Genomic DNA, 14303 nt, shown 5'->3' with positions numbered 1-14303 from the left:
CGAGAGCCAAATGTGATGATGTTCTACAATTTATATTTTTGATCATTATAATTCATATTCATTGTTAATGTATATATAGAATATGCTGTATTTTTTATATATATCTAGTTGTCTCCTTTGTACTGAATTTATGCCTCTAGCCTAGTGCTGTGATGTGCTTGCTGTAGTTGCAATAAATGAAAAATTTATTTATATAATGCAATATAAGCTCTGTATAATCTATTATAATAACTATAAAATCTATTTAATCCAATAGTAGCTGTGTATATTGCACTGTCTACGTATTTTATGTATTTGCTGTGCACTCACGTAGTTTTTTATGTACTGAATGTAATGTATACAGTTAATTGTAAGATCCCTCTGGTTGCCTGTAGCGAGAATCGTGTCCTACATTTCTATGAATAAAGAATTTTATTATTATTATTATTATTATATATTTAATTTTTTTAGAAAACGTGGTATACATAAATATACATGGTCGGCAAGAGGTACACAATCAATAATAGACTATGTAATAGTACAGCAAAAATTAGCAAAACAATGCCGAGATACTAGTGTGTTTAGAGGATATGATATTAATTCAGATTATTTTTAGTGGCTCCAAAAATAGAGTTATGGGCTAAATGGAAGAAGAGAAAAGCTATTAAATGTTAGTAGTTGTGTAACCAGCTCATTCACACTTTACCATACGCTATAATAATTGAACAAATTTGCCTGCTTTCTGGACTCGAACTAGCACTCCAAAAGTTAAGCACAGAATTCACTGAACTCTTCACTTGTGTTTGGCCAGATGAAAGGTATTGTAACAATTAAGAACATATATTTTCCTTGAAAATACTGTATCTTTGTTTTGCTGGAAACAATATTTGTTTTACTGAGAAGTGTTCACTACCATTTTCCTTGTTTTCAGGCCACTGGTTTCACTCCCGTGATGTTTGCAATTAAAGACAACAGGATTCTACTAGCGGATAAGATGCTAGACATGGGTGTTAACATCAATGCTACAGCTAAGGTACTGTGGACTTTAGTTATTCTGTTCTCAATTTATAAATGTTAACATGCACTAACAACAGAACACATCATAACACTTACACGTCCAACACACTACATACAAATGGCCGGTTTTGGCATAAGCTCCAACACAAGAAGTACAATAGCGGCTTATGGGGGAAACCCTGAGATCCGCCACAACAACACAAGAATATCCCTGAATATCCCCCTGTTAACATGCACTATGATCTATTTTTTCCCCAATTTATATGGTGCAAGGAATTATAGTTAGCTCCCGGATATCTTGTTTATTATTGTGCTCCTAGGCATACCCCCAAGTAAATAATGTGTGTCCCAGATTTATAAAGTGTTGGTGAGTGTGTGGATACCTTTTTAGGTCTGACAGTGGAGGGGTTGTTGAGTAAAAGTGATTTTCTAAAATTAACGTTGACGTTGTTGTTTTACGTATTGGTTTGATGGCTTCTGTATAATGGCTTATGTTATTCCTTTACTGCCAGACACCTATTTGATTTTGTTGTCTCTTCTCCCCAGATTTGGATAGAACAGATCCTAAATATAGATTTTTGTACACTTGGGTGTTCAAAAATTAAAATCTTAGGCTCATGCTCTAACACTGCAACTTATTTGATACTATGGCCGCCGTATTGTCTTCTCCAAACATCAGAGCCAATCAGGCTCTTTGGAGGAAAATTTAGGCGGGAGAGTTGTAGTGAGCGCCGCCATCTTGCTGTGCGACGTTATAACTGGAATATTGCTATTGGGCGATTGATATATGTGAAATAAATGTACCTTGGTTTCAAATTATTAGATGCTCTTGTATATAGTGTTTATTGAGGTTGCCATGGTTACAACATTGTGTGCAACGGCGGATATTACTTCCTAAAGGTCGCCATTTTCACTGGTATGCAAAAGAATGTTTTTATATATACTCTGTACCACAATATTGGTATTTGTTTTTTTTTTTTTTTATAAATACATAAATATGTTTTTTATCCAAATAATCTATGTACATTTACTTTATGGGGCTGGTTAGGGCCCCTATACCCTTTTTTGCGTTTTAAAACTATGTATTTGGGTCACAAAATAAAGTTCAACTTCAATTTCCAAAATTGCCATTCAAGTGCAATTTTGGGCTTGTTTCGGCTGTCATCCTGTGTATGTTCGAAACGCCATATATTGTGCAATATTGGACGGACGGTGACCATAATTTGCATGCAGACAGAGAGAAATTTACTTAATTTTGCAAATTAAATAAAAAGCTGAGATAAATGACCTCAAACCCTCCGTATTTTTTAAATATGTTCACATGAAAAATCAATGGAAATCACTGTTGTAACTGTGTTTGGAACTGTTTACTATACTTGTTATCTCTCTTTGTGGAACTGTTACCCAAGTGAATGACTGGTTTTTTGCCATAAACTTTGGTTCACCTTATTTTGAAAATTCATCCAGGAACCTCAGAGCTGTTCCTTCCATTGATTTACTTCATTGTGATTTTAGTGTTAAACTATAGGACCTTGATTTTACCTTCAGGAACTGTATACTGGTATTTTGATCATTTACTGTGTTTTTCTTTTGAAACTTTTCATCTTCTGACTCGATATGGATTCGACACAAGAGGATGGATGAGCTGGTGGATAGTATCTCACCTCTTCTAACGCGATCTCAGGTATTTGATGGTTCTACTGTTGGTGCTTCTGTTACAGTTTTACCTGAGCCCAGAATAGAACTTACTAAAACTGATTCGAAGAATCTCCCATTTAGTGGACCTAGTCTTGAAATTACTTCCGATTCTGCTGTTGCATCTTTGGTTAATAAACCTGTTGAAGCCAAAAAACCTGATGATGCCATGTCTTTGGCCTCGCATTTTCGATCTTTCCCTGATCAAGTGTTTTCGTTACATGCTGCTCTTACAGAAATTCTCAATGAAGGCGGTAGACTAACTAAAAATACCATAGCGCATATACAAGATATTTGGTCCGCTATGGAACAACTTACGATGAAGGTGATTCTCGATAATGAGAGACTGAAGGGAAATTTGGAAGAAAGAGAACATCAATTGAATAAAATGATAAAACACACAGGTACTGCTGATCAAGCGCTTTTGTCTCCCCCGCCTACTTTAAGCTATGCTCAGGCCACGGGCCTGTACACCCCAGCTGGTATGGCTAAGAAATCCAGATCCGCGAAACCATTGAGGGAACAGCACGTTATTCTGATAAAGGCCTCTGAAGGAAGCTCGTTCACAACTAGTGAAGAGGTTAGGCAAGAGGTGAGATCCAAACTTTCCCCAGAAATTAAAGACGTCAGGATCAATACGATGAGGAAGATACATGCCACAGGCATTCTCATTGAAGCTGCATCCTCTGGTGATTTGGAAAAGATCAAAAACTGCACCAAACTGCAGGAGAGTGGTTTGAGAACCGAGACCCCAAGGGAACTTGGGCCTACAGTAGTCATTTATGATATTCATAAGGATACCAAAATTTAAAACGTTACTGATGACCTGTACTTTAAAAATCTTAAGGATATGGGCCTTTCTTTTGATGAGGTTAAACAAATGATTTGACCAAGATTCTCCACCAGCCCAAAACCTATTAAGTCTAACATCAACTGGATTCTTGAGGTCTATGGACAAACCAGTAGATTTCTTCTCTCCTCACATAGAATCTATCTGGGTTGGACGTCCCATGCCGTCAAAGATTATACCATCGTGCCTAGGTGCTTTAAGCGCCTAGGCTAGGGTCATTCAGCTCCTGGCTGTACTCAAGAGCAGGAAACCTGTGGATACTGTGGTTACCCTCAACGATTGTCCCAATAAAGAGAAGCCGCCTGAATGTCCCAGTTGTAAAACAGGAAAGCGAAATCGTATCGAGACCCGAGGTGTCAAGAGTACCTCAAAGCGCTAGAAGTAATAAGAGCAAAACGGCCTATGAATAGTACACCTGTTTCTCCAAACACTACTGGTACCAATAAATTTTCTACCATTAAATTCTTTCAACTGAACTGTATGCGGTAGATTTCAGTCTTCGATGACCTGATTTCCATCGTTCTGGATAATGACATTCAGGTTCTTGCACTACAAGCCTCATTCCTACAAAGGTGTCATCAAAGGCCTACCCCTGAGATTTAGAATGGTTTCTTATGATCCAGTTATCGTTGGAACTGGCGAAAACACCAGAAAGTGGATTTGGTCTGCGGTGGCTATTGTCAATCCTTCTTTTGTTGTTACCTGAATTGCCAAATTGTGCACTGGACATGATGCCTGCGCTTCGATTGAAGGTTCTTTTGGACAGCTTTACGTAATATCATTGTACTGCCAGTGTTCTCAATACCAGTATTCGATACAACCCTTCATAGACTATCTTGAAATGGCCATCCAGACTTTGCGGGGTAAAAATGGATGCAAAGGCTAACACGGTTTATTGGTACAGTCCTCGGACAGATGACAAAGGTGAATTATTAGAAGATTTGATTTTATCATATCGTCTGCAGATTTTAAATTCATATGAACACAGCCCTACGTGTGTTACTTCACGTGGCTCCTCGTATACTGAGGCATCGTATATTGATGTCACTGGTATAACAACCAGAATGTACTGTCCATTCTGGTTGATCTACCAGTGACCACAATGCTATCACTTTCTCCTTTTGTGATAAAATTATTCGGATCAGGCGTGATGATAAGGACTTGGCTAGATATCAAACAAAATTGGCCCGGTGGAATTCGTTTGAGGCTTCACTCAAGTTCACACTATCTTCTTTGATCCTATTGAACTGGAGACGATAGCTGCTGCTGCGAAGCTGGCCAAGTTTGTTCAGGATTCAATCCTTCAAGCTTGTGATGATAGTACACCGTTCAAGAAGAGGAATCCCCATCATGTACCCTGGTTTTCTTTGCATTTGCATCTACATTCACCCATGAAAAATATTGTGGGAAAGGAAGTAGAGGCCAGAAGTTTATCATTCTCTAACAGGGAGATAAATGATTTTGCAATAACTGAGAGTAAACGGGATTAAGGTTTAACAAATCTGAGTGGATACTATGACACTGTAACAAAGCAAATGGATAAAAAAATAATTTTGTCATATGCTGGGATTTCATAAAAGTTTTCGATACTGATGCACATCAAATATGCTATAAAAATTGGAGCAGTGTGGCCTTAAGGGAAAGTGACTGCTTATGCATAAAGGTTTAGTTGAATGGAGAACACAAAGAGTGGTTATCAATGGGCACTTCTCTTCTTGGACTAATGTTATTAGCGGCGCCCACCAGGGTTCAGTGGAGTGCCCATTGTTGTTTTCTATATTTATTAATGATAATGGAGAGGGCATATCAGGCTTAATGTCTAAGTTTCTGAAGATGCTACGAAGGTTCTCAGGGTGGTTAACACATAAATCAGGCCCAAGGTATGCTACTACAACACCACCGGAGGCGCCTTTCCCCTAAAATTCAAACTGCTGAAAGGGGTTGTAGATTTTAAGTTTGTAAGTAAGATTGTAAGTTGTGTATCAATTTGTTTTCAGCCAGAGGGTGGTCAACTGTCGGAACAAATTCCCATCTGGTATGTAGAAGTGGGTAGTTTGAATAAATTCAAGGAAGAACTAACCAAACTGTTAGAAGGGGGTTGATAGGTGATATAGGAAGTACAGCCGAGTGAGGAGTAGAGAGTGCGTAGGTAAACGTTCTTCGAGTGACCATGGTTTAAGTCTACGTGACTGATATAGTCGGTTCTATTTCTAATATTCTCTATCTTGTAAACTCCTTTGACCGGTGATCGTCTCGGAGTATAAACGGAAAATGTATTTATTCATTTTTCGCTTCTTTTTTTTTTAATGCTGTATAATCTTGCTTTCTTCCGCATCAATTGGCCACTATTAATACTAATGCTAATAACTTATGATTCTATATCAATCCCTTGTATTTCCTATTTCTTACATTTCAACCTGTGAGCCTCACCTTTCTTTATTTTGCCCTTTCATTGTTTTTATGTCAATATTTTGCTATATATCTGTAAGAGTAAAAAAAAAAAATAATAATAAATTTTCATATTAAGGCCAACCGAATATTAATTTATCTACCATGCCTAAATATTATGTCTGCAAATTGCGTGTGTTCTACAATTTGCCAGTTTTGCTAGTCGAAAAACCCGAGTTTCCGGGGGGGGGGGGTAACAGCGAGACCTCGGATAGATGTGGAGTACAGAACGGGAAACAACTTGAAGATTACTTAGCGAATAGTCCGTACACAGTCCTCAACCGACCAAACGACCTGGCAGCATTCTCTAGTTCGATGGGGGGGGGGCACAATCGATGTCTCTTTGGCTACCAGATCCCTCGCTGGCCACCTAACATCGTCGACCGTCCAAGAATGCTGGACCACGTCGGACTACAGGGCCATCACGTTTGAGCTCCAACGCTCCCTTAGCCGACACCAAGCAGTGAGGCAGGCACAGCCAAGATATGCCATAGAGATGGCGGATTGGCCACTCTTCCAAGCCACACTGACCACAGCAGCCCAATCTCTGAACATAATTGGACTCAGCCCAGATCAGTACCAGATGATGGTCGCTGGTCTCAATCACTGAAGCCGCCAACACCTCTATTAAAAAGAAAAACCCAACCCCAGTGGCAGTACCCTGGTGGTCTCCAGAGCTACATAGGCTTAGGCAGGAGATGCACAGGAGAAGGAAACTCTTCCAGCGGACAAGGCGCTCCCGCCGGCAGCGGAAGTGGAGGCACTAAGATAGAACTTCCGGGACGCATGGAACCTGTACACTGCAACCATATGCCAGCGTATGATGCGCAGTTGGGTACACCTTGTTTCTACCACTGGGAATGAGAATCCCTGGGGTGTCAGAGTAACCACAAACAAACTCCCCAGGGATGAGGCCATACCAACAACGAGGACACGGCAGGGTACTTACACCCGAACCTGGCAGGAAACAATTATTAACATCATGGATACCATGTTCCAAGACCATCTTGCCCCCAACTACCTCAGAGCAGATAACCCTCTGTGCGGACAATGAAACCTACTGCACGAATGCAACAGAAGAACCTTTCGCCAAACTTGAACTGGAAACAGCTGCCATGAGGATTAGAAATAAGAAGTTTCCTGGCTCTAATCTTTTGGACCCAGAGATTGTCAAGAAAGCCGTCGAAACCATTCCAGAGATTCTTCTTAAACTATACGACCACTGCCTCAAAGAAAGCCTGTTCCCAAAGGCCTGGAAAACTGAAAACTTGTGCCTCATCCCCAAAAGTCCCAACAAACAACTGGACCTTCCGGGGTCGTACAGACCCATAGAACTCTTATCAATCAGCAAGCTCTTTCAGCAACTATTAAAAAACGAATAGAAATCTACTACATTGCAGCCGGCCTCCTGTCACACCAACAATATGGATTTAGGAAGGGATGCTCAACCCTGGATGTCCTGGAAAACATTACTGATGCTGCAACTACTTCACATCAGAAATACTTCCTGGTCATAGCAATAGACTTTGCCGGGCATTTGACACTTTATGGTTGCCAAGCGTCCTGGCCTGACTCCGGAAGCCAACCTACCATCAAATCTGTATCAAATCATCAAATCTTACCTGTCGAATAGGTTCGAGACAATCAAAGCACCATATTCTTCAGTAACAAGAGAAGTATTCAGAGGATGCCCACATGGCTCAATCCTGGGTTCACTCTTATGGATCCTGGTTTTAGACGGCCTTTTGAACTTGGAACTCGGCGACGTCATCCCCCTAGCCTATGCGGATGATTTGATTCTGATGCTGCCTGGGAGTCTATGCGCAACTGGAAAACACCGCCAACAGAGCAATAGAAACTCTAGAGGGCTGGACTAACAGCAATAACTTGAAGATCTCATCCTCGAAGACAAGATCTATATTATTAAAAGGGACCCTAGCTACCAGACGATTCCTTCAAATCAAGATACAAGGTAACACAGTTAAGCTTACCAACGAATTAAAGCACCTTGGAGTCGCACTAGACAAGAACCTGAGCTTTACACTACATATAGTGCACTAACGGAAGAAAATTAGAGGATACTTTGCTCTTTTTGCGCGAATCGCACGCAAGGAATGGGGCCTGAGGAAGAAAACCCTCAGCCTCTATTATAAAGCTATTTTCCTCCCAGCGATTACATATACTGCTGGAATATGGTATCGCAAGACCACCACTGCAGTGAACCGGAAAAAATTGGAGACTACGCAGCGACACATACTCATAACCATCTCGAGAGCATATAACACTGTAAGTACCCAAGCATTCCAGGCCCTGACGGAATCCTTCCCTCTAGACCTGGTGATTGTTAAGCATGGGCTACTCTATCAACTGACCAAAAGCAGAACGGCAGCATGCCTCCACTATATCATAAATATGTCAAATGATCCCAAAGTAGAAAGGAACCGTCTGTCCGCTTACCTCCAACAAATTTGGCAGGTCCGCTAGGAGACCTCCAGCAAAGGTGCAATAACTAGAAAATTTATACCCAACATACGGCTGGTATATCCGGATTATCCACCGTGGCTCTCACTAGGACTGTACACCACCGACCTGCTGAAGGGACACGGGGCCATTAGAGACAAACTTCAAGGATTTGAACTGAGTAATACGCCGTTTTGCCTCTGTGGTGAACGTGAAACGTTGGAGCACCTAATGTACAGTTGTCCACTATATGAGGACCTCTATTGCAGGTTCATCACTAGAACACATCTTAACCTCCGTAATCAAGAAGTCCTCGCCATAACTGAAGTCGAAACATACAAGGCGTTCGCGCAGCTGGACCAGGACCTCTTCAGAAGAAGAAGGACGCTCCCATAGCCTCAGCCACTGCAGTAAACAACCATGCCGTGCAGACCAACAGAAAGTCTACACAACCACGGAAACCTACCCAGATGATGAACTGGACATGACCAGGGTGAAACAACCATGGAATTAAACATCACAACTGAGTCTGCCTGAAGGGTTTTTTTTTTTTTTTTTTTTTTTGCCGACCGGGCTAGCCGGGTAGGTAAAGTGCTTGCCTAGCAACCCAAAGGTCGCGGGTTCGATTCCCGCCTCGGGCTGGATATCACGATGGTGCCGAACCAACCGGTTGGTTGGATATCCCGGCCACGATACACGAAGGAAGCAAGAATAAACTGGTTCCTTCGTGTATTGATCACATCATACGAAATAATAAAAAAAAGGGTTTTTTTTTATTATTATTTTTTTTTTTATTAGTTGGCGCATCGGCTTATGTGGCCATAATGCACCTCCCAAAGTTTATGCATTTACTCTGATCCAAGCCCGCGGGATTTGAACCCGCGACCTTTGGGTTGGCACTTTACCCACCCGGCTATCCCGGTCGGCCTGCTTGAAGTGACAACCCACAGTTGTATCCACCTGATGTGACAATCTCATTCAACACGTGAACATGGAATTGATAAGATAACTGGACCTGTCCAACTTAAAAAAAAAAAAAAAAAAAAAAAATCACACTGTGACAACCCGATTAGACAACCTCATCCAGCACAGGCATTTGACAACCTGATCAAGACAACAAGACCCCCATGCAAGGACTCAGAGAAATTATTATTATTATTATTATTATTATTATTATTATTATTATTATATCAGAAGGGCAAGAGCACACAGACATTATTAGAAAGTTTAGTAGACTCTTTTAACTTACATTTAAACAACAATAACTTCATAATGATTTTGTTTATTGATTTGATCAAAGCATATGGCTTAATTGATATCCCAATCTTGAAACAGAAATTACTGAAATATGGTATAAGGGGAAGAATCAATCAACTCTTAGCATCTTATTTAACCAAAAGAAAAATAACAGTAGAAGTAGAGAATACAAAGGGAAAATCATATAATGTAAAAGAGAGGAGTACGTCAGGGCACTCATGCAGGGCCAATTATGTTCAACATCTATATAAATGACATATTCGAAGAAATAAAGAACTCCTTTTTAATAATTTATGCAGATTATATAATCTTATATACAATTGGAAAAAAAAAGTAAAAAAAAAAAAAAAAAAAAAAAAGAGTAATAAGTAATAGGCCTCCGTAGCCGAATGGGCAGGAGCGGGAGTGCAGTAGCACACGCTCTTTGAGTAGACCGGGGTTCAAGCCCCTGACTGCTGAATACGGTCGATCTGCCAACCCGCACTGGACCAGCATGGCAGATTATGGTCCATTTCCCTCAACATGAATTGTTGAGGAGGCTTCCATCCTGCAGTGGGTTGATAAAGGCTGCACTTTACAATTGGAAAGAACCTGACAAAAATGGCAAAAGATTTACAGCAGGATGTAATAAATTTACAAAATTGGTTTCATGACAATAAATTAACACTCAGCTTTGAAAAAACAAAATTTTTGGTAATTAGACCTCATCAAACCCTGGACATTCATCCCTCTATTAAATTACATGAACATAAATGCCTACATGTTCAGGATTTCCAGAATTGCAAATGTCTAATAGTGGAAGTAGTTTCAAATCACTGTTACCTTGGGTTATGAATTGACTATAGTCTAAGTTGGGCAAGCATATAACAAACTTGTACAAAAAAATGAGATTTTACGTTTACTTTTTTTATTACATTAAAAATAAGTTAAATATAAGAACAAAAGTTACCTTATATTATGCATTAGTGGACTCCCAACTCAATTATTTAGTAAATGTATGGGCACGTGCAAATATAACTGAAATAAGGGTAACAAACAACTTACTTAGCAGGATTCTGAAACTTTTAATGGGGACAAACTCTTGTAATGATCAGAGAAGGCAATTTTTGTTGAAATATAAAATACTTTATCCAATTCAAAAACTGAAATTAAATTTATTCTTGAAGAATCTTAACACTATTTATGAAGAGTGGAATCTTCAAAGGAATGTATCACATAACTTTAGGAATGCAAAAGCAATTGTTTTGCCTCACCCTAGGGTACTAAATAAATTTGGAGATAGGCACACAAAGAACATAATAAATAACTTGTTGGCTAGTGTTGATTTCAGGCTCACGAGAAGTTATTCTATCTCCAAATTAAAATTCCTAATAAGATTTTTGATACTCAATGATACAGTAAATTAGACCTGATATGCAGATCAATTACTTTCTCTGTTTGCAATGTGGAATGTACTATGTGTAATGTCTTCATTGTCTTTTCTGTTAGTGAACAAATTTGTAATCAAAAACTGTTGTAAATGAATTGCAACTTGTTGTCAAGAAATTCACTTTTCTTAACAAGTTCTTTTATTGTAAACAAATTCTCTTGATAAAATTGTATTGTATTATATTATTATTATTATTATCATCTGTTTATTTCTCTTTCGAGACACCCATAAACAGCACGTGGCTAGAGGGTGTGGTTACATTATATCAGTATTTACAAGCATATTTACATGCAGTTATTTACAACATTTGGAGATGAAAAAACACAGAGCATGTGGTTAATGAATTAATTGTTGAGTTGGTTTAATTAATTACTAAACGATTGTTAAATGCTAAATATTATTATATAAATTATTAAGTTAGTCTTCTTATTATATTTGTACCTTGCCGGTACACATTACAAAAGATTTATGTTCTATACATTTTGTCTGTACATATTTTCTCCGAATCTATGTTTAAATTATTAAATAACTTAACAGTATTTGCTGGGAAGAATCTCCCCAGAAAGTCCAATTGAGTCAATTGGCACTTGAGACTTGGTTCTTCCCTGTTTCTTCTCGGTTGTATCATCCGAGGGCGAGTGATCACGTTTCCCACTTTCGGCGCATCTATTCTCTCCGTTAGTAGCTTTGCCAGAGTTAAGATGTTTCTGGTTATGATGATATACTTCCATGGTGTGATATCCAGATTGGCAAACAAGACCGCTCTTGAAATGGTAAACGGTTTCCCGGCGATCTTATTTAGCCATCTCAGGAACCAGTATTCTACTCCTAAGAAGGCCTTGATGTTGTTCTCGGGGGCCGATGACCAGATAGTCGATGGTTACAACGGAATCGGTGCAACGCATTTAAGGATGTATTGAATCATAAGATGAGGGCTTCGGAGACCGGTGAGTTCTTGTATAGTGCTCCAGAGTGCTGCGTATGTCTTTTTCCTAATGTGTTCGAAGTGAGGTATGAAGTTTAATCCTTCATACCACTTAAGGCCAAGGTCGACATGTGCGGGGGATTTTTGAACTCTGGTATTGTTCACAAAAATCGTAATTTCATTTTTCGTCGTTTTGTTGGTGAAGGTCATTTCGGCAGTTTTCTTTTCATTAAGTTTCAGGACAATGCAGTGCAGATATTCTTCTAGCTTTCTGATTGCCTGGTTTGCTTCCTCTGATAGATGGGGTGCAGTTTCTTGTTGTTTAGAGTTTACAAAAAATTTCAAATCGTCAGCATATGTAATAAATTGTTCACAGTTTTGAACAATTTTAAAATGGGGCTAGTGCTATTGCGAAGAAGGTGGCGGACAATATACCCTCTTGAGGTACTCCCCTGGTGATACAGTAAGTTGCTGTTGGTTTCCCGTTTATTGCGATAATTTGTCTTTCTTGAAGGGTGTTTGTCAGAATGCCTAACCGTATTCCCGTATGTGCTGCCTGAAATGAGAAAATACTCCTTGAGGATTACTGTTATAGCTGGGATTGAGACGTTGTCGAAGGCTGCTGCTACATCCAATAAAACGATGTCCAACTATTGTTTATTATTTAATGCTAGCTGTATCAGTAGTAGAGTCTCCATTAAATTTGTAATAGTCGACCTTCGAGGAAGCACAGAATGCAAGTATTCTGGCCTGCCCAAAGCAGTGCTGATTGACGGTGTTTAGGATTGCTTTTTCAAATATTTTTTGCAGAGAGCATCCGATTGCGACGGGCCTGAAATCTTTACTGGTTTTAGGATTGTTTATTTTTGGAACTGGTTTTACGTAATATCTCTTCCATGTTTTCGGGATAACCCCGTCACTTAGTATTCGTTGGAAGAGGTGGTGGAGCGGGTCGATTATGTAAACACTATATATTTTTATCATGAATAGCAGGAACTGGTCGGGCCCGATCGTTGCTTTGCTGGGGAGCGAGTTAATAGCTACCTTTAAGTTTTCCCTGCTGATATAAATTTCATGTAATATGTTTCTAACTCTAGTTTGTTCAGTTTTTTAATCATTTTTTGCACCTCACGGATGTTTTCCTCACAATTTTTCTGCTTTTCATTCAAAGGCTTTCTGAATGTGACTCCTGTCCACTCTCTAAAAAGCTGGACCGTCATTTCTTTTTTGTTGTTTTTCTTGCTTACTATTCTCTTTCCTTTTTTTTAATTTTTTCCTTCATAACCTCAAAGTATGCTTGTCTTTTCAGTCGAATGAACTTTGCTCTTTCGCATTTGTACATAGTCCGATCAGTCGGTTGACCAGTTCTTTTCCACTTTCGGTAGAGCTTTTGCTTCTTTTTAAACATAACTTTAACTTGTGGAGTGAACCAAGAGTTCGCTCTGTCGGAGATCTTTAATTTTATTAAATCTGTTTATTGCTCTGCCAAAGATTTCCAATGCTTTGCCAATTCTTTCGCTGCTCCAAGACAGGCAATATGCAAGAGTAACCGCGAAATCTCGTCTATGGCTTCTTCAGTGGACATCTTATATAGATTTTGAAAGTTGTATTGCGCTAAGCATTGCAAGATCACCCCGCATTTAATACATTTTGTGGAAAATATCAAATTCGATTCATTACCCTGATGTGTGCCGCAGTTCTGATCGGCAGTCTGTCTTCTAAGAACAACTTCAATTGAAAGCGCAGAATGGTCGGAGGAAAATTGTAAGGAATTTTCTATTAAGTTAACATTTTGCGCGTTATAATAAATTAAATCCAGATGCTGTAATCCTCTTGTCGCAGGTATTGTTAATTGTTTCATTCCGAGTGCTTCTACTGTGGTGTCTAGCTCTGCTTTTTTGCATCTTTATTCCTCGGCAAAAGCATATTCAGATCTCCTAAGATGATTGTGTCAATATTTACGTCTAAATTTAATACTAGCCAGGTAAAGAACTCATTTCTGGTCTCTCTCGTATGTTCTGGTGGCATGTAGATAAGACAAAGCTGTACCTTGTTCACACCAGAGAATGTGGCGATAACAGCTACAAAGTTATCAGAATTAGAGCTTTGTTCTTTCACAATCTGGAAGTCAGTTGTGCCCATTGTTCTTCTGGACAATAGGCCAGAAGAACAATGGACACAACATACTACACAACACATTATCCACACACTTTTAAATGACTGCAGCACATTGCTGCCATCTA

General features: G+C 39.3%; 1 protein-coding gene across 1 annotated transcript in view; it reads left to right on the top strand.

Moving 5' to 3' along the window:
- The window catches only part of LOC150089170 (uncharacterized), a 437035-nt gene that overhangs the window by 92847 nt on the left and 329885 nt on the right, over positions 1-14303 (top strand). The window contains exon 2 of the mRNA XM_090389629.1: positions 911-1012. Coding sequence (XP_090245755.1) covers positions 911-1012 — 102 coding nt within the window. The remainder of the gene's footprint in view (positions 1-910; positions 1013-14303) is intronic.

The sequence above is a fragment of the Mastigoproctus giganteus genome, chromosome 2 (assembly GCF_048544385.1).
Source record: "Mastigoproctus giganteus isolate SK-2022 chromosome 2, ASM4854438v1, whole genome shotgun sequence".
NCBI lineage: Eukaryota > Metazoa > Arthropoda > Arachnida > Uropygi > Thelyphonidae > Mastigoproctus > Mastigoproctus giganteus.
The sequence above is the reverse complement of the archived record's forward strand: the minus strand, read 5'-3'. Positions and strand labels throughout refer to the sequence as shown.